The sequence below is a fragment of the Clarias gariepinus genome, chromosome 11, assembly GCF_024256425.1.
Source record: "Clarias gariepinus isolate MV-2021 ecotype Netherlands chromosome 11, CGAR_prim_01v2, whole genome shotgun sequence".
Taxonomy (NCBI): domain Eukaryota; kingdom Metazoa; phylum Chordata; class Actinopteri; order Siluriformes; family Clariidae; genus Clarias; species Clarias gariepinus.
Genome location: NC_071110.1, coordinates 2,449,455 through 2,477,106, shown reverse-complemented (window position 1 = coordinate 2,477,106; position 27,652 = coordinate 2,449,455). Strand labels below are relative to the sequence as shown.

General features: G+C 41.7%; 1 protein-coding gene across 2 annotated transcripts in view; it reads right to left on the bottom strand.

The window, feature by feature from the left end:
* Positions 1-5,503: 5,503 nt before the first annotated feature.
* The window catches only part of LOC128532963 (telomerase protein component 1-like), a 59,044-nt gene continuing 36,895 nt past the window's right edge, over positions 5,504-27,652 (bottom strand). For both annotated transcript variants that reach the window (XM_053507119.1, XM_053507120.1), the window contains exons 37-56: positions 27,313-27,412; positions 27,034-27,189; positions 26,367-26,585; positions 26,152-26,208; positions 25,512-25,644; positions 25,092-25,322; positions 24,754-24,911; positions 22,073-22,180; positions 15,334-15,438; positions 14,838-14,964; positions 14,480-14,559; positions 14,048-14,171; positions 13,711-13,841; positions 12,948-13,069; positions 12,287-12,433; positions 11,088-11,187; positions 8,770-9,451; positions 6,829-6,911; positions 6,392-6,496; positions 5,504-6,287 (exon numbers count right to left, since the gene is read on the bottom strand). In XM_053507119.1, coding sequence (XP_053363094.1) covers positions 6,168-6,287; positions 6,392-6,496; positions 6,829-6,911; positions 8,770-9,451; positions 11,088-11,187; positions 12,287-12,433; positions 12,948-13,069; positions 13,711-13,841; positions 14,048-14,171; positions 14,480-14,559; positions 14,838-14,964; positions 15,334-15,438; positions 22,073-22,180; positions 24,754-24,911; positions 25,092-25,322; positions 25,512-25,644; positions 26,152-26,208; positions 26,367-26,585; positions 27,034-27,189; positions 27,313-27,412 — 3,088 coding nt within the window. In that variant the 3' untranslated portion in view covers positions 5,504-6,167. The remainder of the gene's footprint in view (positions 6,288-6,391; positions 6,497-6,828; positions 6,912-8,769; positions 9,452-11,087; positions 11,188-12,286; positions 12,434-12,947; positions 13,070-13,710; positions 13,842-14,047; positions 14,172-14,479; positions 14,560-14,837; positions 14,965-15,333; positions 15,439-22,072; positions 22,181-24,753; positions 24,912-25,091; positions 25,323-25,511; positions 25,645-26,151; positions 26,209-26,366; positions 26,586-27,033; positions 27,190-27,312; positions 27,413-27,652) is intronic.

The window sequence follows — 27,652 nt, the reverse complement described above, 5'->3', positions numbered from 1 at the left end:
TTCCACTCCTTCTAAGTTTGTCTTTGCTCTTTTGATGGAGTTCTTAAAACCCCCCAAAAAAATTTATACTGAGAAAAAAATGATTATGGGTCACATAATCACAAACACAAACTAGCACAGATACATATGATCAAGTGTTATATAATAATAATAATAATTATTATTATTATTATTAGCCCAACTCTTTGACTATTTAAAACAACGTCGGGTTCCATTTTTTGCACATTGAAGTTGTTGGTTTAAGTAAATGTATTTTTAAATACACAAACAATCCCCCAACAATTAAAACACGCACACATGACTATAAAAATAAAATTTATTCTTCCAAAACTAGTAAAAGGTAAAACAATAATTTGTATTAAACAGGTGAAAACATGTTTAATTTTTGCCTAAATGTCATTAAAATACCTGGATAACACCAGCTGCTTATCAGTCTCTATCTGGTTCTTTTATATTAAAATATCATTTTTAAAAAATATTAAAGATGGAACTGTTTAATTCTTTGTTTCCCCCCTAAAGTATCAGACGTTTTGCAATTCTATGTTCAGAATATACAGTAGACCTGACCAAACATCATTCTAAAGCTGTGACGTCATCCCTTCTACAGCTCCCTCAACAGCTTGTTCAGGCTCCTCCAGTAGCTCCAAAAGGCCAACCGTCACCCGTCTGACCCCTCAATCCTCCACAGCAGAGCTCTGATTAAAGAAAACAGGAGAATTTAGTGAAGACAGAGATAAATAAACTTTACAGAATATCTAGTTGTAATAAATATAAAAGATATTAGTAAACCTACACCACAGAGTGTGTAAAATATTGTTTTGGGGAATTCTGGAATGTAAATAAACTGGGCTAACTTTAATCATTAAACTTTGTTAGTGTTAATCCCGGTCTGTCTGTATTATCGTCTGCATTAAATTAACCGAGAATTTACTTAACGCGCTTTTCATACAAATAAGTTAAGCGATATAACACTCGTATATATTAGTTCATCTCTGAAGCCAAACTATAACTTCCCGAGTACTGAAGCCCCCCACACCTCCCCCCACACACACCTCCCCTCCCCACACACACCTCCCCCTTAACCAGTGTTGCCAACTTAGCGACTTTGTCGCTATATTTAGCGACTTTTCAAATCCCTCTAGCGACAATTTTTTAAAAAAGCGACTCCCGTCCCAAAGCACTCACAGACAGGCCTGTCCTCTCGCAGGAGTCCCCCCCCCCCCCCCCAGTGTTAACTAGTGTTAACTAGCGTTAGTGTTGAGGAGGGTCTGGAAAAAACAAAAAAATTTGGACTACTCTGTTAAATTGATAATGTAGATGGTATTTAAAAAATGTTACAATGTTATGGTTAAACTGTTCATGTTTCAAGGTTCTAAGTGGATTATAAGATTATAAAGATAAAAAAACAAGCAAAAAAAAAACACAACAGAAAAACAAACAAACAACAACAAAAAAAATACTCCGCCAAAGTGTCTCATTTGGGTCACTTTTGCCAGGTCCCAAGCCCGGGTAAAGGAGGAGGGTAGGAATTGTGACATTAAAAAAACTAAACTAATAACACTAGCTTTCCTGTTTTTTTATTTAGGCTATTATATATATTTAAAAAAAAATAAAAAACAGAGGCCATACCATAAGCATGTATTATTCTTTTTCTATTCTATCATCAGCATTTGCTAAATGCACTGTGTATAAGCTAACTGAGACATGGCATAGCATTTGCATGTCTTTGCTCTTTTGTTGATTTTAATTCCTTTAAAATCTCCTCATTTATAAGTCCCTTTGGATAAAAACATCTGCTAAATATAAAAAAAAAATGGTGATATATATAGTAATATATTGTGGCGTGGGCGGGGCGGCGGCTGACGACCAGCATGCCTTGCGGGGATGTCGGTGTGTGTTCACCATGTTGGGGAAAGGTGTTTGGGTTGGTGGCTTCGGCCCTGTTTGTGTGAGGGGTGTGTGACGTGTGAAATGTGTTCCAGTTCAAGCTAGTGGTGAATTGGATGTAGGCTCCTGAGTGAAGGTGCTGCTCATGCCTTACATGCTGTGTGCTTAATAAAGTACTCCCAGCCATTGCATTGGGTAGCAAATAAGCTCACTCGTCTCTCCACCATCCTTTCTGGCGTAAAAACGCTACAATATATTTATATATCTATGTATAAAAACTACGACGGTACGATGGAGCTTTAGTGCCACGTTAAAAAAAAAATGTAAATCTACAAGAATAAACTCAATGTTATGAGATAAAAGTCGAAATGTTACAAATGGGTTTGTCAGATACAAATACACATTCTTACCATATTTCAAGCTTCAAATAAGTGTCACGTAACTTTATGAAAGCCATATGACAGAATTGCATTATGCAAATTACGTGATGACGTCATCTAGCGACTTCTAGCGACTTCAACGACAGCCAATAGCTACTTTCCTTACTGACGAGTTGGCAACACTGCCCTTAACTGATAAACACTTCAGAGTTTTTATCCAGCTCGGTAACTAAGCGCGGTCACGGCCAAATTGAGAAAAATATAAACCCGGTTATAAGCGTTTAGCTCGCGAGCTCCTGTACATCTATCCTCAGCTTGTGTCCTTCATGAACTGCATCACATTATATTCACAGATATAACCTGCAGATTAACTCTTACCCAAAGAATAAATAAATGCTGAATTTATCCAGACAACACGCGGTCAGACTCTAAAGGCATTTTTATAGAGCACAAACACTCTTCATCCGGTAGTGCAGCTTTTGTAATAGGGACAAAAATAGTATTTTCGAAGCTTTAGTGTCTTTTTTAGTTAAAGAGGAGTGACATTGTGAGTTTGTGACACTGACAGTAAGCTGTAATGTTAACTCCAGACTTGGTAAACAGATCATTAAGTTATCTAAAGTTACATCTGACCGCTGCTGGTGCTGCCAGTGATTTTCAAAACGGCCGATAAAAAACTAAACTGGGAAATAAACTGTAAACTAATCCCAAACAAATTTTATAAATTAAAACACCACTTACTGCGAATAGTCCATTAATCCGCCATCTTCATCTCTAGTGCAGTTTGGCAGCGTCAGTTCGGTGGGGGTGGGGGCGGGTTGTTAAAATCACGTGATTGCAACTCAGCGCAGCTAAATTGCTGGCTTGTGTTGTGTCCTTGAGAACGAAGCGCCATCTAGTGGTGGAACCAGGTAAATGCATAAATAGGGCTTGAATGGGCGTGTTTACTGTGAAATCTTGACACGCCTTTCTCGAAGGAAAAGGAGGGGGGATTACGGCGTGCATAGGGCAGCCATACGCCAGTCACACGGTCGCGGCTATTTGGCGTGGCTCCATCTGTATTTACTTTGAGATTTTTTCATTATTATCCCAAAAGATAGCAATGTTATACCCAAGCCACCTACTGTAGGCTCAAATTGATACCAGTCAAAGCTAGTTGGTCTCATCTACATTGGCACCTCTCATTGGATTCAACGCCGTGTATCTTGCAAATAGAAACTCGTATCGCACAGTGGATGGGCTCATTTCACTTTTAAGATTTCAGAGAACTCATGACTGTGTAAAATAACCTGTACTGGGTCTTACATGGGTTTTTAAACCAGTAGTAAAAGTTGTTTTGTAGTTTGTGTTTTGACTCTGTTAAGAGTCTGTCAGTATTTTATCTAGTTGTTACTATATTGCTAAATGTTTTAATGATTAAATATTATGTTTATTAAACTTCACAATGCACATTTTACTGGAAGTACCAGTACAGTCAATGTTTTTTTTTCTACAATGGAAAAAGCTACAATGACACTTGTGTACCAAAATATACACACAGGCAAAGATCATCATCATCATTATATAATTCTTATTATTAATTAAATGTCAGTAAAAGTGCTTAGTAAAATTTTAAATCGGTTGTAAGATTTCATTTTTATACTGATTAAAAAATAGTGTACAATGTCTCAAATATTCTGATTTATCTTTGTTTTTTAAAGAAACATTAAAACTGCAATGCATACAATGGAACTTAATCTTCCTGTGCTGCTGCATGCAATTGAATCCATTGTATTTTGTAAAAAATAATCACAATAAAACATTTTATTAAGATAAGTCAGTCATCCTGATGCATCATGACACTTTATAATTCTATAAAGATTTTTTTCATCAACCTTTAATTAAGCTTTTAAATTAAATCAGCCATTACACAATTTCTATTTTTAGGTGCTTAGTCACTAATTCATGCCAATAATTAATTAAAGCAAAAAAGTATAATTTCATTGTGACTGTAAGGTTTAGAAGTGCAGCAAATACATTTTTAAATAACATTAAATTTCCTACCATGTTGCTTTAAAAATAGCCTATCAAAATAAAGTGTTTATAATCTTAATTCTAATATAGCTTTACAGTGTCGATGTTTTATAAGAGTCAGAAATAAGGCTGTAGCATTACAACATGAATCAACAGTCTGCATTCCAGTAATGGACCACTGTAGTGTATATTGTGGAAAATCAGATTTCTTCCTTTAAAATAAAACTCTATCACAAAGTAAATCTTACATTTTATCATAATATGTTTTTAGCTGCACTAAAATATTTTAATTACTGGAACTATAGCCCAAGTTTGTGTATCTACTGTATACGTCTTGGGGGTCTGTTTTTCGAAAATGTGACATTTTATTTTATTTCTGATCAAAAGAATGAAACGAACTAAATGATTCGTTTCGATGAACAAGATTCGAAGAACCGAGTCACTTAAATGATCCAAACTCCCCATCACTAAAGCTGCCCCACTTGGGGGCAGGTGATGTGGCAAGTTTCCGTGAGGGAAATTTTGGTTTTATTCCTATATGGTGGACTTGAAATCAACTCTTGCCCTCCTTTTCCTCTTCTTCTATGCCCGGGAGATTAAATGCTTTACAGCAGGCAGAATCACACGACAAAGAAAGTTTTTCTAATTAAATGCTTTGAGTATGTAACCACATTATTAGATCAGTATCCTTGTAAACAATTAAATGAAATTATTTAAGTCAGATTGAAGCAACATTACCCATGTAGACATTTCTACTGACTATGCTGAGGTTTTTTTTTATTTTATTTTTTTTTTATTTCTACAAAGTGTCCAACACAGGAGATTTTGCAATTCGGAGATGTCTAGATTTAATTTCCCTTTTTTGTTCTATTCAATTGTGTTCTGGCACCTTTCATAGATTTAATTTAGATCAGTCAGAGAGGGTTGTCTTGTCTCTCTGTACTTATTCCTGATTTGTGCTCAGTTACTGTGTGATTTCTTTACTTAACCCCTTGTAAGTTATCACAAAAGCAGAAGAAGAAATCGTTATTTTTGAGCTGGCTGATGATATCACCTCATTCTTAAAGGATGCCTCTTGGGTCTCAGATGCTGTTAATACAATCGAAACATTCTCCAGTGCCGCTGGGCTTTCAGTAAATGTGAGCTCCTTTCACTAAAGAGCTGTAATGTTCCATTTATTTCTAATATCACTGGATAAAGATTCAAACACTTATAAACAAACAATCATGACAGCAGATGCTCTTTTATTTTTTCAAACCCGATTACAGGCAAAGTACAGAAAACAATTCCATTTTTGGCTTCAGAGAGATCTATACCTTCAAGGAAGAATTTTATTAACCAAAGTGAAAGAAATCTCCAGACTTAAAGCAGCCCGATCTCTAGATTTAAACAAACAGATCTCTATGAACCCTGATAAACCATGAAAATCAAACAGAAAATCAGCCTTAACAAATCCATACATGCACAAAGGGTTAAACTTTTTTAATTCTTTCACAAATACTTTTAAACTGAATTGGATTAAATAATTTTGTCACAAGTCAACATCAGTTTAAATCTTTAATCCCAATTTATTATTATTATTTTTAAACGTGAAGGCCTTAAGTAAATTTTATTTTGCAGTTACAATCTTAAAAGAAAACACCTTTAAAATTCTCTAACATTCACAAACAAACGCTTCTTTCCCTGGTCTTTAATTTATTTGTCCCCTCACATATACTACATCTAGGTAAGTGCATAAAAGTAAGCACAACATAAAGTTAAGTGCAAGTGTGTAGTGTGTAAACATTTCTGTTTTGTACCAAATTGCACTTGTACAAAGTGATAAAGTGACAAAATCAGAGCATGTTGAGTGTTAAACTGATGGTGTGTGCAGTGTGAGGATGTTAATTAGCCCTTCCAGGACAGGAAGTAGATTTGCCCCAGTGCGTCTCCACACACGATCTGACTCGGGTCATTCGGGTTCACCTGCAGAACCTCGACTGGAGCGTCACACACAAACAGGCCAAGCTGGGAGAGAGAGAGAGAGATTAAGCACACACTAAACAATTACTATCACATTACTATACCACAGATACACACACACACACACACACACACACACACACACACACCTGTTTCTTAGTCTTCCTGTCCCACAGTTTGATGGTCCTGTCGTACGAGGCTGAGATGATGATGCTCTCCGTCAGACGCAGCACACTGATCCTGTCACTGTGCACCTGCAGCATTCACATCACATTTACTTCAGTGTAGATTTAGGAACTTTAAACTCCTCCACTCTCTATATTTACACCACAGTCCACTTATTCATCAGACAACGATGATTTAAATCTAAACCTGCAGCTCTGACAGTAGTGTAAATCACAACTTTTTATTAAATAAAAGAGTCTCCATCGTAGGTGTTTTATAAATATCATAAATATTAACTCCTAAAACAGCAGCAGGGAGTGTGTTAAATGATTAAAAGTAAATGAAGCTGTTTGTTAAATAAAACTTTAAAGAAAGGCTAAAATATGAAAAGGTTCTCAACGTAGATGAGCGTCAGACTCACACGTCTCCTCGGAGTCCAGGAGCTCAGGGTCGGCGTCTCATTAAACCACATGTGACCCTTTGAATTTCCACATACAACCAGATCTGTGGATAAAACAATAAAATACAGAGAATGTGTCATTGTGTGTGTACTGACACAACGAGTGTGTGTTCATGGTGGAATAAAGGTAGGGTGCAAGACAAACCCTGACCTTAATACACACACACACACACACACACGCACATTATTCATTTCACTTAAAATGTTTGTTTATTAATAAAGTTTCTACAACGTGTTTGCACATTGTAGAACATTGGTATATTTTTCACATACCAAAGTCTGATGTTGCAGTAAAAATGTTCTCTTCATCATTTCAATAAGCAGTATGATAATAAAGTTAACTTTACTCTGCCATGGTTTGAGCTCCGCATGTGACTCACCAACGGCTGCATCTTTCACCTGTTTATTTTGTTTATAATATTTAAAATGTTTAAAGGGTCCTTCCTGCCTTGGCAACAGGATCTTTAGTTCCTTTCACTCTGCAGTGATGTTCTTGTTTGTTTCTGATCAGTTACCTTACCTCTGACTTTCTCAATAGAGATAAAAAAATAATAATAATTTATACTGTATCTAGGATTTTTATTCTGGTAAAGCTGCGTTGTGACCATGTCAATTGTTCAATGTGCTCTACCACTAAAATTGAATTAAAATGTATACTTGAAAGCAAAAGCTTTGTAGCCAATGACCGCCTGAAGTCTGGAACCCATGGACATTACCATATGCATTTTGCTCCATTGAGATTCTTTGCCAGGCCATTCAGGTACTGTTTGTTTGTCAGTCTTTCTTCCTTCATTTCTGTCTTCAGTAAAGTATCTAAAAAGTATGCTCAAGTCGGTTGAGGTCAGGTGAATGACTCTGCTCTTTTACACCATTCCATTCCATTTTTGACCCTTGGGGTGCTTTCACTATGTTTGTTGGGAATCTGAGTAGAGGGTAGAGCTTTATACATTTCAGAATTCACCCTGATACTTTTATCTGCAGTCACATCATCAATTACCAGCAGAGTGTTCTTGACTTGGCTAGATGTTGTGAATGAGGTTTTTTTTTTATACCAAAGAAATAATTCTGTGATCATCACTTTTAGTTGTCTTTTGTGCTCTTCCTGACCTATGGATGTTGCTGAGTTCACCGGTTCATTAATTCTTTCTAAGAACATATCAGACTTTTGATTTGTCCACTCTTAAAGTTTTTGCTCTCTCTCTCTAATTGGCCAGAGGTAGCTTAGTGGTTAAGGCATTGGACTACGGTTCGGAAGATCCCAGGTTTAAACCCCACAACCACCAAGTTGCCACTGTTGGGCCCTTGAGCGCAGCCCTTAACCCTCATGTATAATGAGATAAAAATGTAAGTCGCTCTGGATAAGAGCCTCTGACAAATATGTAAATGGTTGTTTGTTTTTTTTTGCTCTGGACCGTTGACCCTAAGTACTTAAAATCATGCACCTTCACACACAAACTAAAATATGTTTTATGCACGCACACGTGGTCACAGTGTTATAGTAAACAGTACACGCGCATGGATGTTGATTATACCAGTGTGATACATGATACTCGGTACTCGCGAACCAAGACATGTTCGTTTACCTAGTCAAAATGTATTAAAAATCTTTTTAAAAAGTGTTACTCGCAATCCAAGGTTTCATTGTAATGCGGTGTATATTTTACTAGATTAATAAAGTATTGTTTTATTTCTTTATTTACTTACATTTATTTATTTATCAATGAACTAACAGCATGGAAATGTTAATAAAAATAAATCACAAACTGATGCATTCACCTAAGCAATCTGTGTGTGTGTGTGTGTGTGTGTGTGTGTGTTCACAAATTACATAAAAAATGATTAAAATAACTTTTAAACAAAAATAACCTTATGGCTGCTCTAAAGTGTGTGAAGTTAACACACCTTCATGTAAAGCAGCAGCCGTGATCCTGTACTTCCTGTTTTTACGTTTCTCCTCCTCCTTATGAGGATCTTGCTCGTCCTCCTCCTCGTCCTCTTGCATTTCTTCCCCCTCCTGATGATCGTCTTCCTCTTCTGGATGATGGTCTTCCTCCACCTGACGAGAGTCTTGCTCTTCCTCTACCTCCTGCCTTTCTTCCCCCTCCTCCTGATGATGATTTTGCTCCTCCTCCTCATGCATTTCTTCCTCCTCCTGATGATCATGGTTTTGCTCCTTCCCCGATTCATCCTCCGTGTCTTTATCCTTATGATGATGATCTTGCTCCTCCTCTCCCTCCTGCATTTCTTCCTCCTCCTCCTTCTGATGATGTTCTTGCTCCTCCTCCTCCTCTTGCATTTCCTCCTCCTCCTGATGATCATGGTTTTGCTCCTTCCCCGATTCATCCTCCGTGTCTTTATCCTTATGATGATGATCTTGCTCCTCCTCTCCCTCCTGCATTTCTTCCTCCTCCTCCTGATGATGATGGTCTTTCTTCCCCTCCTCCGTCTGCGTCTGATCGATACCTGATTTCAGGCTTACATTTGCTTCCAACAACAGCCCCCCTTCAGCTTCTTTTCTTTTTTGTTTTCCTTTTCTTTTTCTTTTTCTTCCTTGTTCCCCTTTTTTTCCTTTGTAACGAGGATGCTGCAAATACAATGATAAATAAGTCTTAATCTTGAATGAGAACCAGAATTAGGAGTCATATGCTTATACTGTAGTACCTTGCAAATGTTTTATACCCCTTAAATGTTTCAACATTTTGTCATGTTACAACTACAAACGTAAATGTATTTTATTGGGATTTTATGTGAAAGACCAACACAAAGCGGCACAGAATTATGTAGTGGAAGTAAAATGATGAATGGTTTGCAGAATTTAGAAGTCACCCAATTAGTAGATAGGTTTTTTTCTCAGAGGTTTTTGAGAGACGATTAGTGAACAAACAGCATTATGAAGCCCAAGGAACACAGGCCAGACAAGTCAGGGAAGTTGTGGAGAACTTCAAAGCACAGTTATGCCCGTGATCTTCGGGCCCTTAGACGGCACTACATCACATAAGGGAATGCTACTGTAATGGAAATTACAACATGGGCTCAGGGATACTTCCAGAAAACATTGTCGGTGAACACAATCCACCGTGCCATTCGCCATTGCCGGCTAAAACTCTATAGGTAAATTTTTTTTTAATAAAAAAAAAAACACATTTAAACATGATCCAGAAGTGCAGGTGTTTTCTCTGGGCCAAGGCTTATTTAAAATGGACTGTGGAAAAGTGGAAAACTCTTCTGTGGTCAGACGAATCAAAATTTAAAGTTCTTTTTGAGAAACTGGGACGCCATGTCATCCAGACTAAAGAGGACAAGGCAAACCCAAGTTGTTACCAGCGCTCAGTTCAGAAGCCTGCATCTCTGATGGTACGGGGCTGCATGAGTGCGTGTGGCATGGGCAGCTTACACATCTGGAAAGGCACCATCAATGCTGAAAGGTATATCCAAGTTCTAGAACGACATATGCTCTCATCCAGACGTCGTCTCTTCCAGGGAAGGCCTTGCATTTTCCAACATGAAAACGCCAGACCACATACAGTACTGCATCAATTACAACATCATGTTTGCAGCCTGTTATAAAAAGAAGTTTGGATTCCAGACAGTGGTAAACATGGCCTTGTCCCAACTTTTTTGAGATGTGTTGATGCCATGAAATTTAAAATCAACTTATTTTTTCCTTAAAATTATACATTTTCTTAGTTTAAACATTTGATATGTCATCTATGTTGTATTCGAAATAAAATATTTAAATTTGAAACTTTCACATCATTGCATTCTGTTTTTATTCACAATTTGTACAGTGTCCCAACTTTTTGGAATCGGGTTTGTAGATCAAGGCATATTCAGGTGTTAGAATGGCCCAGTCAAAATCCAGACCTAAATCCAATTGAGCTTGTGTTATTCTGCACAGAAGAATGGGCAAAAATCTGGACACCACACTTTTCAGATATTTATTTGTAAAAAGTAAAAATGTTTATTTAAAAAAATCATATATTATTTTCCTTCCATTTCATAATTATGTCCTACTTTGTGTTTGTCTTTCACCTAAAATCCAAATAAAATACATTTATATTTGTAGTTGTAATGTGAGAAAATGTGGAAATTTTTTAAAAGGTATGAATACTTTTGCAAGTCACTGTATGAGTATTACAAGTCATATTCTGTACGTGTGTGTGTGTGTGTGTGTGTGTGTGTGTGTGTGTGTGTGTGCACGCATGTGTGTCTAAACTCACCAAGTATGCCAGTACAGGAATGTCATCCTTTTCCACCACCAGCCACATGCCGTCTTCGCCGTTTCCCTCAATACACAACACGTGGTCATCAAAATGAAAACTGAGATGAACACAATTCAGTGTGAGAAAAACAATCACTCTCAAAACTAGGGATAAAAATTGCATGTCTGAGTGCAATATGACGTTTTATAAAGTTCTATTTTGGTCCACTAGTTAGGCGGGTCGTCTAAGGAAACTCCAAGAACGCAATAATTATTATTTTAAGGTAAAAAACCAAGAGGCTAAAGAGCACAATAATTAGGCTAAATATTATATTATATATATATATATATATATATATATATATATTTTTTTTTTTTTTTTTTTTTTTTTTTTTTTTTTCCATACCTGCGTTACTGAGTCAGGAAAAAATACACACATTTAAAAAAAAAATTGTATATCAGTGCAACTGCCTGGCCCCCCCCAAATAAAAAAAATTGGCTGCCTTTAGCTTTAAATTCATGTGTGAAAATGATTCCTCATGCTCCCTGAACCACAACTTCACAACATTAATCCTGGAATATGCCTGTTCCATCAGGGAAGAAAAGCTCCATGGATGTAATAACCAGGTCATTCAGTACATTCAGGTCATCAGCTGACTTCATTTTATTGTCTTATTGTACATAACGTTGCTGAGTCTAGACCTGAGCAACTGAAGCAACCCCGGATTATAACACTGTCTCCAGAGGCCTGTACTGTGGACACTAGTGGAGTCTCACTAACAAGTGGTTTTCTTATGGACACACAGCAGTTCAGTCCCGATCCTTTGAGTTTTCATCACATTTACTTTCTTACTTACTATTAAACAAAGCTGTGATTTCTAAGGTCAGTATGTTACCATGCATCTTACCACGTTTAACTTACCTCCATTCGTGATCTTTTTGACCACATGTCTTTCACAAAGTTGAAGATTCAGCTCAGTCCTTACGGGGTTTAATAATGCATTGGACTCTTCTTAACCCAGTTTCAGTAATTTTAAGTCTACTTAATTGTTTCCGGTGCTTGATGCAGCCCAGTAATTTAACCAGTCTTAATGCAGTCTTAAAGTAAAATCTATTACACTGCAAATAGTTTTAATTTAGGGACTATGCAGTGGTTCAAAATGTCTGTGTGTGTGTGTGTGTGTGTGAGAGAGAGAGAGAAAGAGAGATCTGGCTTACTCCCAACTTCGAGTACTTCGGTGTTTCCCTCGTGCATTTGGAAAGATGTCGACAATGTTGACGCCCACACGCACTGCCAGCAGAGTGGTGCTGTAGTGCAGGAACAACGCATTGCTCTTCAGATTGTACGAGTGAACTTTAGAAAGACTGGAATAAAAAAAAGGAAAACAGTAAAATTTACAATAAAAATAAAAATAGTCATTATCTTTTACATTTGTCAATAAATTAAATTAAAAAACAACTGCTGCTGAGAATGTCTCATATGGTCTGATTATAGATACATCTGATTACTGGGGGCCGATCCACTGATGTTTCCAAGTACTGCGTTTGGCACAAACCATTTCACTTTTTCATGATGCTTGTGAGTGCAATCGCTCGAATAGTTTTAGGACTGAAATTACAATAAACAGTTTTGTACCCAAGTCAGCTGGTAACCACAATAAAGTGTATATAGACTATACAGTATATAAACTAAAACACATTTCCTGTTATGCAACTGCACTTTTAGAACACACAGTTACAGCAGGGAATGATCCTCGAGCCTTTTAAACTCTAGTTATCAATGATTTATTATAGTATATAACTTAATCGCACCTTTACTTACCATGCTTGCTGTGTTATAACTCTGTGTGTGTGTGTGTGTGTGTGTGTGTGTGATTACCCAGTGATACACTGCTGTGAGTCTCTCTCCAGCTTCCACACGTTCACCGACGTATCAGTGCAACCCACCGCTAACCGCTCATCTGGCAAACTGCATAATGCAGTGATACGGCTATCGCTCAACTACACACACACACACACACACACACCTTTTTATGCATATCCACATACTATACAAAGAGAATTAACAAAAAACATCAGACATATAGACACATTGATTAACAGGCACGAACTGATATATGTATCGCATCTGTCTGTCTGTCTATTAACATCAGTCTGACTATTGGGCCAGGGGTAGCTCAGTGGTTAAGGCATTGGACTACGGTTCGGAAGATCCCAGGTTCAAACCCCACAACCACCAAATTGCCACTGTTGGGCCCTTGAGCAAGGCCCTTAACCCTCAACTTATCAGATGTATAATGAGATGTATAAGATCTGGATAAGAGCGTCTGCCAAATGCCCAAATGTAAATATAAATGTATTGGTCTGCTTCTTCAGTCTGCAGTTTCTATTCCCTGAAGCATAAAGTGAGTGTTTAAGTATAAAAGCATTGGTTTGTTAAAAAAGCCTTGACTCAGACACTTAACTTATAATACTCCAGATAAAATATTTTAGCCTCAGAGGTGTGACCTACATGATGGTGATTTTAATGATCTAAATAAAGCAGTTCGAAAATCCACTTTGGCACATGACTATGTGACGATGTGACGTGTGTAGTTTGGTACGTGAGGATAATCATAAACACGCCGCTTTGTTAAACTCACCTTATTGGAGTAAAGGAGTTTGAGCTGCTGCCACATCTCCAGTCTGCCGGAGCTGAAAGCACACACCAGGACATCCTGCAGCTCCAGGAAACACATCGCACTCACACTCTCCATCGTTCTGGGGGGCAGGCCTACACACACACACACACACACACAAGTATTAACGTGTTTAAGCATTCTGAAAGGAGTTTCCAGTGTACACCCAGAGGTAAAGATGTAACTTTGGGTTTTTTCACATTATTAAAACAGAAATGAGTGTGTAAATGTTTTAATATTAAACCAATAGAAACAGAGACACAAATAAATACATAAGGGTGATGATGATCAGACTGCACACCTGTATTAACGCTCCAGGCTCTGAGACTGCGATCGTCAGACACAGTGAGGAAGTGTGGACCAGAGCCGCTCGCTAAAGCACGAACACCTCCACTGTGACCAAGCAGAGTGCTGCGGTGCTCAACCTACAGACAGAGAGGAATTATGAGACAGCTGCACAAACTCTACATAGGAAATAACGTTAAATAAATGTCCCTTTACCATATTAATGATTACACACATTTTAAATGTGTTTATGAGCTGTTACTATAGAAATACAGTGGAACCTCGGACTGTGAGTAACCTGGTTTGCGAGCGTTTTGCTAAACGAGCAAACATTTTTAATGTGAAAGTTGTCCTACACAGTAGCCCAAAGGTTCCACCGTGATAACGTAACAGTTTAGTGATATTGTTTCATGACCAGGTTTAATTCAGTATCTGAGATGGTTTCTACCTGTAGCGGTTGCCAGAGCTTTACAGATCCATCATCAGATGCTGTAGCGATCAGGACGTCCTCGGGATTCTTCACCAGTCCTGTGAATATATTCAAGAAACTAATAAATGATAATTTTGTGTTATATTCCAGTTATATTTTTGATGCGGATATGAGACGATGGCAGCAGTGGGCGTGGCCGAGTGGCTGTAAATGGGAAGATGTGCTGCAGAAAATTAGCAAGTAATGGCAAAGTGAGACATCGTGTGTGTCTTACAAAAGTGTGAGTCTGTGTGTTGATACTGGTTATCTGATTTTTGTTCATATATTTATGTAAGTATAACTATATATAATGTGTGTGTGTGTGTGTGAGAGTAACCTGGTTTAGGTATGATAGTGGTGTGGTGGATGCGGGAAAGATGAGCTTTGATTTCAGCAATTACTCCAAGATTAGATTTCCACACTGTCAGCAGTCCATCAGCAGAACCCAACATCACATAGTCCTCCTGCAGCCGACACACACACACACACACACACACACACACACACACACAGTACATAATTACACCCACATAAAAATACAATATTTAAATATATATAGTAACTAGTAGAAAAAGATAGACAGGCAGAGACAAAAACAGACAGACATACAGGCAGACAATTAGATAGATAGATAGATAGATAGATAGATAGATAGATAGATAGATAGATAGATAAATAGATAGATAGATAGATAGATAGAGTCTAAAAGACAGGGACATATGCAGGACATTAGAAAATATACAGAAAGATAGACACATAAGAATGATAGACAGATGGACAGTTCAGTGACCTTGTTTTAGTTATTACTGTCAGGAACACACCCATGGACTCACCCAGCAGCACAGCGAGCCCACAGAGGATGCAGTCGAGACCTCTCTGATGCAACTTCCTGTCTGAATGTCCCACAGTTTAAGCCTGCAGTCATTGGAGCAGCTCATCTACAGATACGTTAAAATTTATTAATATGGTTTATCTTCTCCAGTGCATCCGGGAAAGTATTCACAGCGCATCACTTTTTCCACATTTTGTTATGTCACAGCCTTATTCTAAAATGGATTAAATTCATTTTTTTCTCAGAATTCTACACACAACACTCCATAATGACAACATGAAAAAAGTCTACTTGAGAATTTTGCAAAAAATATTAAAAATAAAAAAATGAGAAAGCACAAGTACATAGGTATTCACAGCCTTTGTAAAATTGAGCTCAGACACATCCTGTTTCCCCTGATCATCCTGTTTCCCCTGATCATCCTTGAGATGTTTCTGCAGCTTAATTGAAGTCCACCTGTGGTAAATTCAGTTGATTGGACATGATTTGGAAAGGCACACACCTACACACACAGCAATCCAACCAATCAGGCCTATATGGTAGAGTCGCCAGAGAATCTCATCAGACATGAAAATTTTGTTCCCTTTCAGTCGATTCACTCGGTACAACACATATAGTATGGGATATCACGCCCTCTCGTGTCCTGGCTGAAGCCACCTTTATTCACGCCATAAAGGCAGGCAAACCTGTGGTGACGTAGGTGTAGCCCCGCCTACACCTATAAACCATCGTCGCCACGGTTGACCCTCAGTTCTTACGCTCTTCACCTCGCTGTGAACACCTTTTCCGTAGAAGTTTTCTAGGTGCTGCTAGTAAACTCTACGTTTTACGTTGAAAGACTGCGCTTAAAATCAGCTTAACTGCTCTTGTTGGCGTTAGCGACAACAGCCTCATTTTGGTGAGTCGTCTACCCGCGGGGCGCTGACTTTTAAGTTCTCTGACAGTCAGAACATTAGCGACTCTCAGTTAGTTGGCTTCTGTTTAGCTGTGCTAACAGCGCTAGCTAAGATGAGCATGCAAGCTAATGTAGTTAAGAAGTGGTCCGCTGTTCGCCCCTGTCCTCAGGAGTGCGGTTTCTCCTTGCACGAAAAGGACCAGCACGAAGCGTGCCCCGTCTGTCTGGGGATTCCCCATGCTAGGAGAGCTCTAGCTGAGCCAGAGTCATGTGAGCTTTGTCGCCAGCTCCGGCGTTCAACGCTGGAAAGACGGGTCACGTTCGTGGAAAGGACCCTGGGGAGAAATACAGTCGCTCAGCAGGACCCCCTCCTTTCCGAATCAGCAGTCCCAGCTTCGCCTGTGTCTGCTGACGAGGAATTTCCGTCAGAAGTCCCCGCACCTAGCTGGGCGGACCAGATGGAGTATCTCGAGGGTTCGGAGGACCGTGGGCTCTCCTACAGCGCTGGCCAGCAGCCAGGCACCGAGCAGCATGCTTTCGAGGATGATGACATGCTCGACATCGGCCTAGAGATACATGGCTTGTCGGAGGACGAGCATGAAATTGTGCCGCCTGCTCAGAGCTCCGCTGCTACTGCGTTAACCGCTCGGGACGACACTTCATTTTTTGCTCTCTACCGCCGAGCGGCCGAGAAGCTGGAGGTGGAGTGGCCCTTCCCGCAGCCGGCTCAAAAACCGTCTAAACATTGTAGATTCTCCTCTGCCCAGCTGGAGAAGATTTACCGCGCTCAAGCGGGCACTGCTCGTGCGCTCAACTCCGCTACGCTGCTTCAAACATATCAGGCAATGTGTTTGGCAGAGCTCGGCTCACTGGTGCCTCAGGAGAGCCCGTTCTGTGCGCTGCTTAACGAGGTCAGGACAGCGACAGACTACATTTTGCGCATGTCTCGTTGTGCGGCTCTTTCCCTCGGGAGAGGGATGGCGAGCGCAGTGGTAGCACAGAGGCATTTATGGCTCACGCTCTCTGACATTCCTGATAGAGACAGGGCTGTCTACTTGGACGAACCGCTGTCTGCTGAGGGTTTGTTCGGCCAGTCACTCGATGCCATTCAGGCAAAGTTTGACTTCAGAAGGAAACAGGCCGAAGCGTTGCGAGACATTATTCCGCGACGAGAGGTGAAGCCCAAACAGGCTCGAAGTATGAACACTCCGCGACCACCTCATAAGAGACCACTGCCGGCAGCTAGCTCGAGCTCTCGACCGGTGAAACAACAGCCTCCCAGGCAAAACAACAGCCTCCCAGGCAAAACCCACGGCAGTCGGCCTGGGGTATGGGCCCCCCACCGGGCGTCCGAAAGGATTCAGCGACTAGGAGGAAGAATCCTCACTCCTCCTAGCTCAGATTTTAAAGAGAGAGGAGCTCTGGCAGCAGGGAGACACTGTTTCTCCTCTCTCAATGCCGCCCAAGAGGCCGCTACGTTATGTTCAGGAAATCAGTCCCAAACGGCGCTGCACTTCCCTAACACAGTCTCCCAAGCACAATCCCCCCCCCCCCCCTCACACACAAGTGCTTATGTTCGAGTTATGAACCCCAGTGGGGCGTGTAAAAAAGTTCTCAGGGACTTACAGCAAGTACCCTCGATGTTTGCAGTGTGATTGCCCCAAAAATGGTGCATTTTGTAAATCACGTGAATGTTACATTATTAAAACCAATAAAGAATTTTCCTGTTTACAATGTTGCAAAACAAAAAAGCCCAGTGCCATCGATGAGGCTGCACTCTGGCGAAACGCCAGGGGGCAGCAGACCCCTTTCAGAAACCAATGCGGGCCGGTTGGCGTCCCACGTTCTCGAGTGGCGCGCATGCGCAGTCTCGACATGGGTGCAAAACACAGTCGCTATGGGATACCGACTACAGTATAGCGATCTTTCCGCGCCACAGAAAGTTTCTGAGGTTTGCATTCGAGGGCGTGGCCTACGAGTACCTAGTGCTGCCGTTCGGCCTGTCACTAGCTCCCCGAACGTTCACGAAGTGCGCCGAGGCGGCGCTGTCTCCTCTTCGGGAGAAAGGCATTCGCATATTAGCCTATTTAGACGTCTGGGCACTGATAGCGAGCTCAAGCGAGCAGGCAGAGAAACAGACAGCACTAGTTCTGTCTCACATTCAGACTTTAGGGTTCTCAGTAAATATGCAGAAAAGCTCACTGACTCCGAGTCAACAGTGTTCATTCCTGGGTCTGGAGATATGCTCCGTTACCAGCCGAGCACGTCTCTCAGAGCACAGAATAGCCGCGTTTCAGCGCTGCCTTGCTCTGTTTCAGTTGCAACACAAACTTCGTTTCCGGGTGTTTTTACAACTAATGGGAATGATGGCGTCTATGATCACTGTGGTGCCTCTCGGGCTGTTGAACATGCGTGCGTTTCAGCGCTGGGTGCGCTCTCACCGCCTATGTGCGGCGCGCCACCTCAACAGGAGGCTGACGGTGACACCGTCATGCATGTCAGCCCTTCTGCCCTGGAGGGAACCCAGGCTATTACGTCAGGGCTCTCCGATAGGCAGGGTATCGTTTCGCAAAGTGGTGTCAACAGATGCCTCCCTCAGCGGCTGGGGCGCTCTGTGCGACGGCTCCGCGATCAGGGGGGCGTGGTCACAGAAACAACGCAGGCTTCACATCAACTATTTGGAGCTGTTAGCAGTGTTCTTAGCCCTGAGACATTTTCGTCTGGCTTTAACAGGCCATCATGTTCTGATCAGGACAGACAATACAACAGTGGTGTCGTATATAAACAGACAAGGGGGGACTCGTTCACTTCCCCTGCTGAAACTATCTCATTCTCTATTGCTATGGTCCAGTGTTCATCTTCTGTCACTCAGGGCCACTCACATTCCAGGGCACCTGAATTTGGGGGCGGACCTTCTATCCAGAGGGGGCCCGCTTGTGAGGGAATGGAGATTACACCCATGGGTGGTAGCTCAGATCTGGGAGCGCTTCGGCAGGGCAGCAGTGGATCTTTTTGCATCCAAAGAAAATGCTCACTGCCCACTATTCTTCTCCATAACGGATCGCAATGCCCCACTGGGGATCGATGCGCTGGCACACTCATGGCCCCCAGCTCTATTGTATGCTTTCCCTCCGGTAGAACTGATTCTGCCTGTCACAGAGAGGGTACGTCAGCAGGGCCTGTCACTAATCCTGGTGGCACCTCATTGGCCGGCGAAGTTGTGGTACGCAGAGATAGTCAGCCTGCTAGCAGCAGAACCATGGAAACTTCCTCTCCTCAGGGACCTTCTGTCTCAGGCAGGGGGAGAGGTAGTGCACCCGCGTCCCGAGCTGTGGAACTTGCACGCTTACCTGTTGAAAGGTCTAATTTGTTAGCAAAAGGGCTTCCCCCGAATGTGATTGGGACAATCCAAAGTGCTCGGGCCTCGTCTACTAGAGGTTTATATGCTTACAAGTGGCGAGCATTTGAGCAATGGTGTCAAGAACATAATGTTCTTCCATTTCAGTGCTCCATGGTGGAGATTTTGTCTTTTCTACAACAACTATTAGAGAAAGGCCTTTCCTTCTCTACTATTAAAGTGTACTTGGCGGCTATATCAGCCTGTCATGTTGGTTTTGACGGAGTGTCACCAGGGGCTCATCCGCTGGCAGTACGGTTTTTGAAGGGAGTGCGACGTCTGCGACCCACTACGAGGTCCAGTGTTCCGTCTTGGGATTTATTGTTAGTGCTTGAGGCCCTCTGTGGTCCTCCTTTTGAGCCAGTTGAGTCTATAGATATGAAAATTCTTTCATATAAGACGGCACTTCTTCTTGCTTTAGCATCTGCTAAACGAGTGGGCGATCTCCACGCTTTGTCCGTGCATCCATCCTGTACGCAGTTTGCTGCTAATGGGTTAAAGGTTACTCTACGGCCGAACGCGGCCTATGTACCGAAGGTCGTCTCCACTGATTATAGCTCTATGGTCTTTGACCTTTATAGCTTTTTTTTTCCTCCTCCTTTTGCTTCTGATGAGCAGAGAAAATTGCATAATTTGTGCCCCGTACGTGCACTACGAGTGTACATGGACCGTACAGTAGATATCCGCTTATGTGATCAACTGTTTATCTGCTTTGCCAGTCCAGTAAAGGGTAAAGCGCTGTCTAAACAGCGGCTTTCCCATTGGATTGTGGAGGCTATTACACTAGCTTATAGTAGCAAGAGTGTCCCATTGCCTCTGGGTGTGAAAGCACATTCAACGAGAGCTATGGCAACATCATGGGCTCTGTTCAAAGGAATGTCTGTGGGCGAGATTTGCGCGGCAGCCAGTTGGTCCTCACCACACACTTTTGTCCGGTTCTACCGACTTGATATAACGGCCCCCTCGGTGGCTCATTGTGTCCTCTCTGCGGGGTCCATAATGCAGTAGAGTAGCTGTCAGGGTTCTTGTGACTAACTTTGATAGATACTCGGCGGGGCGTGAATATATGTCCCATACTATATGTGTTGTACCGAGTGAATCGACTGAAAGGGAACGAATGGTTATGACTATAACCTCTGTTCCCTGAAGGAGAGGAACGAGGTACAACACATTGCTGCCCCGCCTCATAGTTACGCTCGGCGAAGAGCGGCTATCGAACTGAGGGTCAACCGTGGCGACGATGGTTTATAGGTGTAGGCGGGGCTACACCTACGTCACCACAGGTTTGCCTGCCTTTACGGCGTGAATAAAGGTGGCTTCAGCCAGGACACGAGAGGGCGTGATATCCCATATATATATGTGTTGTACCTCGTTCCTCTCCTTCAGGGAACAGAGGTTATAGTCATAACCATTCGTTTCTCGTGGTCTAAGAGTCCTTCATGTGCCTTTTGGCAAACTCCAGGAGGTCTGCCATGTGCCTATTACTAAGGTGTGGCTTCCTTCTGGCTACTCTACTATATACAGTAGGCCTGATTGGTGGATTGCTGCAGACATTGTTGTCCTTCTGGAAGGTCCACCTCTGGAGCTCTGACAGAGTGACCATCAGGTTCTTGGTCACCTCCCTGACTAAGGCCCTTCTTCCCCGATCGCTCAGTTTAGATGGCCGGCCGGCTCTAGGAAGAGTCCTGGTGGTTTCGAACTTCTTCCACTTACGGGTGATGGAGGCCACTGTGCTCATTGGGACCTTCAAAGCAGCAGAAATTTTTCTGTAACCTTCCCCAGATTTGTGCCTGGAGACAATCCTGTCTCGGAGGTCTACAGACAATTCCTTTGACTTCATGCTTGGTTTGTGCTCTGACATGAACTGTCAACTGTGGGTCCTTATATAGACAGGTGTGTGTCTTTCCAAATCATGTCAAATCAACTGAATTTACCACAAGTGGACTCCAATTAAGCTGCAGAAACATCTCAAGGATAATCGGAGAAATAGGACACGCCTGAGCTCAATTTTGAGCGTCATGGCAAAGGCTGTGAATACTATACTCAATTTTTAAATTTCTAATCAATTTGCAAAAATCTTAAGTAAACTGTTTTCACATTGTCATTATGGGGTGTTGTGTGTAGAATTCTAAGAAAAAAATGAATTTAATCTATTTTAGAATAAGGCTGTGACATAACAAAATGTGGAAAAAGTGATGCACTGTGAATACTTTCTGAATGCACTGTAAAGCTTAACCACACACCACTTTATAAATACACTGTTTAGTAGCTGCTTATCCATGGGTTAAATGCATTATAATCAATAATAAAGTGCACTCTGTATGTTATGATTTACATAGAGTAATTTTGTAAAAGGTGCCAATACGTCTGGAGCTCAATGTACAGTACATTTGTGTTGTACAATTGTTAAATTTCACAAGAAATATCTGTAACTCCTCACACACTCACCACGGCAGAAGGAGTCCAAGCGCATCCGGTGATCCAGTCTCCATGACAGTGCGGTAAAGCGCAGGAGAGAGACGGAGGCGAGGAGTTTATATTCCACACATTCAGAGCCTGACACAAACACAGCACTGTTAAATATATGATAAAATGTGCAACATAAAAGAATGCTAGCACTTAAAACATTCTATTCATTCTACCAGTGCACCACTCTAGCCTCACATGACCCCATTTTTGGCCAAGTCACCTCCTTGAAGCACTCCTTGAATGTTCCCACATTGTCATGCTTTTTTTGATCTGATCTCCCATGCCTCCTATATTTCCTCTCTCTCCCTGACAGAGTTTGACCAGATGATCGGCCTTAAAAAACCAAGGCGCTATTCCTTGGAGCACATCAGCAAAAGCTCCACATGACACAGCAGGCATTTGCTGACATCACAGCCCAATTGCAACAACTTCAAGAAGCACTTGCACCTGGTGCAAACACCTCCAACAGGAGTCCTACTGGCAAAACCAATGCATGGGGGAGCTGGGCACATGTTGCTCCTTCTCTCCTAGTATTCCCTGTCTTCACTTCACCTAACGGGAAGGGCCACGAAGTGGAGCACCTCACCTTGGGATGCTCATGACTCTTGCTGCACCAGCTTCAAGGAATTCTCTATTCTTCAAGGAAGAGGGTTTCCAACTAATCCTGTTTTGATAGGGAGGTGTAGACCAAGGTGCTAAGACGAGACCCAAGGACCTCGTTCAACCTACGATTACGTTATCAAGTTTCAGATCCTAGCAGATTTAAGTGGTTGGAATGACCGCCCTTGTCTGACATTACAAGACCAGTTTTAAGTACCTTTACAGACACATGGACCTTTAAAGACCCTTCACGAACTCATGGACCTTTTAAAGACCCTTTACAGACTCATAGACTTAATTGGTCCGGTTGATTTGTGCCTACATTTAAAATGGCAGGCAATAAAGACATCCCCCAAGAGAACACACTTGCCTCCTCCTCAACATCAGAACAATCAAGAAGAGCCCATGCAGCTGGACAGAACATGCATCTCTTCAGAGGAAAAGTAATGCTGTTGAATTCAACAAGAATGTTTTTACTGCAGGAAAAAACATACACATGCTGAAGGATAGCCCAAGCCCTCGATGGGAGTTCACTACAATCTATTACACATCAAACCTCCTCACTAGCTTTAAGGGTTTCTGCCAACCAGATGGATCCCTTTCTCTCTGTATTAATTATTTAGGGCTGAATAAAATGACTGAAGAACCTCTAGCTACTTTTCACTCGTGGCAACAGCTTTTTCAGCTCCTCCGGGGTCCATCTGGACCACATCCTTATCTCTTCTCACAGCCTGGAGGAGTATTGTCTTAATGTTTGTTAGGTTCTCCGAAGACTTCTTGAAAGTAATTTGCATGCCAAGGCTTGGATGTGCAACTTTCACAAGACATCCACGACATTCCTCATCCAGTCGTAATCATCACTAAATGGCTGACCCCAGCCTTAAAATGAGATCTCCAGAACTTCCTGGTCTTTGCAATCTTTCATCACTGTCTTCATTAAGAAGTACCTCTCAGGAATATTTCTGACCTCCATCAAAACCCACTTTCATTGGAAAAGACAAAAAGAAAAGGCATTCACATATCTCAAGAGAAGGTTCACATCCGCTCCTATCCTCACGATCCCCATCCCATCCCAGGACAACAAACTGCATACCTGTTTGTGTTTTACACATAACCTATCCCTAGCAGAAATAAATTACAATATTGGTGACCCAGAACTTCTAGCTATTAAGTTGGCCTTGGAGGACTGGAGGGACTGGCTGGAAGGGGCTGAGATCCCGTTCCTGGTTTGGACCAGCCACAGGAACCTTAAGTGTTTACCAACTGGCAAGAGGCTAAATGCTTGTCAAGCCAGATGGTCATTATTTTTCTCAAGATTTAGTTTCATCCTCTTCTATCAGCCAGGGTTAAAAAACACCAAGCCAGATGCTCTCTCACGCTGGTCACCTCTGCTTTAAAGTTCTAAAGTACCGCATAGGTCAGAATGTCATGCTTGCTATTAGAGACATCCCACTAAGAACCATGTCTTGCAAAGAGAGCTTTATATAGCGAAAAAATATATATAATGACATTCTTTAATAAACATAACAATTGTTGGCAAAAGTGGGAAAACACTTGGACATGTGCTGTTATAGGAAACTAATCAACTCCTGGGTGGAAACACATTTTCAACAAAGCCTACTAATTGTCACTGCGTGCGCCTGTGATGGGCAGCGCCCAAATCTAATATCGCTCCTTGCTCACTCCAAAGCTTACTAGGTAGATGGCCCATCCCCTAAAAGCAGAGCCAGCACAAGCGAACTGTGCAGGAAATGCTGTTCATGTGGGCCCATGCTGCCATTCTGTCCGATGCCACCGCTCACCAAGCTGTGCCTGCATGCCAGCGGAGCACCGCCCACAGATCATTCCTTCCCTATCTTTCTATCGTCCCTCCTTTAACCCTTTCCTTTTCAATTTTCCTTAAATTACCCTTTTCCCCATAAGACCTCACCTCGTGTCTGTGCTTTATGGTGCCGCCCATGCAAAAAGGGTCGCACCCATTACATGATAATCACCTTATGAATAAAATTTTTGTGTGTTCTTACAGAAAATCAGTGTGTTCTGGTTGGTGTTTTGTGTACCGTGTCTTTTCCTCCTGAAAGCAGCTGATCTCCTTTTGGACTGAAGGCCAAACATGTGACCCCTCCACTGTGACCCCTCAGGACACATACTGCTCTTGGTTCAGCCCAGGGGTCAGAAGTCAAATCCCTCTTCAACCACAATGCGATGGTAAAGTCATCTGAGTGGTCAAACACAGGATTAAAACCAGTGAGCTTTAACAAGAGTGATGTAATAAAATTACCTTGAAGTAAAAACAACAACACAAAGTGTAAAAAATTACAATTTACAGTTACATTTAATATTGTGACACATTAGTCATAGCAGCTATAACAGCTTTGAGACAGTTTGTCGTACTGACCCGACGCGGAGGCTACATAAGTAATGTTCTGGTTCAGAGCGAGAACAGCACCCTTCTGGACACCAAAGACTCCTGCAAGAGTTATTGTGTCCTTGTGTCCTCTCCGCTTCCTCCACAGACGCAGGCGCTGATCTAACCCTCCAGAAAGCAAGAGATCATCTGCTGCAGTCTTCAGCCAGAGCACACACAGCATAGACACACGCAGGTCCTCAGTGGACCACACACAGCTCCCTACAACACACACGTCCTAAATAAATACATCAAATCTACTACAATCAATTAAAACTCATCTATAAAATAAACCGAAGCCTTGTAGCTTTATATGAATAGGTTACAGCTTGACAGACAAAAATGTTTCAAGTGTAAATAATTCACTTATATAAAACACTAGGATAGTTTACGGATGACGTTTAATTGTACCCGAGTCTCCGTTGTAGATTTTAAGCCCATTTCCATGATAACCCACAGCGACATAGTGACCGTTCACAGCCACACAGAGAGCAGCAGCTTCAGACACCACCTCCTGTCTGGCCTCTGAGGATTTCAACAGCTTCTGTAATGGAGAAGTTCTTCATCATCCTTATGATCATTATCATTATGACCACCTCCTAAAAAACATCAACAGACTCACTCACTCTCAATCACTCACTGTCTATTATGCTTAATCCTGTATTCAGGGTCGCGGGAGGCCTGGAGCCTATCCCAGGAGACATAGGGCACAAGACGTGGTACACACTGGACAGGGGTGCCAATTCATCGCAGGGCACACACATACACACACTCACACACTACAGGCAATTTCAATTGCAAACTCCATGCACACAGAGGCAGAATTAGCCAGGCATTGAACACGGACCCTGGCGACAATGCCGACTACACCACCATACAGCCCATCAACAAACTAACAAGCATATAAATGACAAAAACAGACAGACAGGGAGACAGACAGAGAGACAGACAGGGAGACAGAAAGAGAGACAGACAGGGAGACAGACAGGAGACTCTGAGCTCATCTTGCTCCTGGACACTGAGTATTTTCACTCATTAAGACCTAAAATACCTTTTCTTCCCCCAACATGGAAACTGAGCGCCCAAGACCTCCAGACCACAGCTGGACCTAACACACATACACACAAACATATATAATTGATAAAATATATATGATTATAAAATATATATTTTATTAAAAAATTATAAAACCTTTCTATATGTGTGTGTGTGTATGTTTGTGTGTATGCCAGCAGGTGAGGTGTGTGTGTATGTGTGTGTCCTTGCCATGCCATCATGTCCAGCGCTGAGCAGTGAATCTCCATCACCGAGGAAGTGAAGCGCCTCTGTGGAGCTGTGGTGAGCATGAAGGCGCCACACACAGGATGCGCCGGGAACCGACCACAACCTCATCTCTCTATCCAATGCCCCCGAACAGAGGAGAGAGAGAGAGGAGGACGGAGAGAATGACACACTGCGTACTGAGCACTGGTGGCCTGACAGAGTCTGTAGGGGAGGGAAAAAAGTGAAAAGGTGAGAACAGGATATAGAGGTGGTAAAAAAGAGAAGAAAACAGTACAGATCAAGAACAACAGCAAATGGAAAAGAAAATATGCAGACAAAAGAGCGAGAAAGTGAAACCGATTATGAGATAGAAAGATATAAAGAGAATGAATGAAAGTGATAAACAGAATTAAAGGGTACAAAAAGATTAAAAGAAGGAAAAGAAGAGAAACGGGTGATATGGCATAAGAAAAAAGTGATATTAGGGGAAAAAGGAGAATAAAAAAAGAGATAAAAACAAACAGAAGGAACTTTTATGCAGAATAAAGGGATAGAATATAAGTGAGAAGATAGATAGAAAGATAGAGTAGAGTGAGAGAGAGTAACATGTCGTTGATAAACAGGACTCCAATATCCAAAATCATTACTTCACTTCCTGTTTCCTTCTTACCATGCAGTTCTCCTGTTTGATCCAGTCCCACACTCGCACTGCTCCGTCCCAGCAACCCACCGCCACCAGACTTCCCTCAGGGTCAAAGTTCACACAGTTTAGAGGGCAGGGGTTCTCCAGAGATGCCTCCTGCTTCCCCGTACGTGAGGACCACACCTACACATAAGTTATATATATATATATATATATATATATATATATATATATATATATATATATATATATATACATACATATGTTTACGCTATACAAGAAACTTTAAATCTGAGCAATTCTAACCTTCAGAGTGAAGTCTAAGGACACAGTAGACAAGTGCTTCCTGTCTGAGCTGACATCAAATCCTGTTATCCTGTTGGAGTGGGCGGTCAGGTGGACCGTCCTATAGAAAATGACACAGAGACAGAGATTTATTATTTTCAGTTCTTTAAACATGAAACATTGTGATGGCAGGACAGCAGCCTACATAATAAATAAAAAACCTGACTCATCATCTGCCGCAGTGCTGAATGGATGGCGTCACTTCAGCACCCCCTTGTTTGTGGAGAGCAAAGAACCATATAGGCCCGAGGAGCAGAGGAATTAGATGCGGCTTGAGGGGAATAATCACCTGCTCTATGTC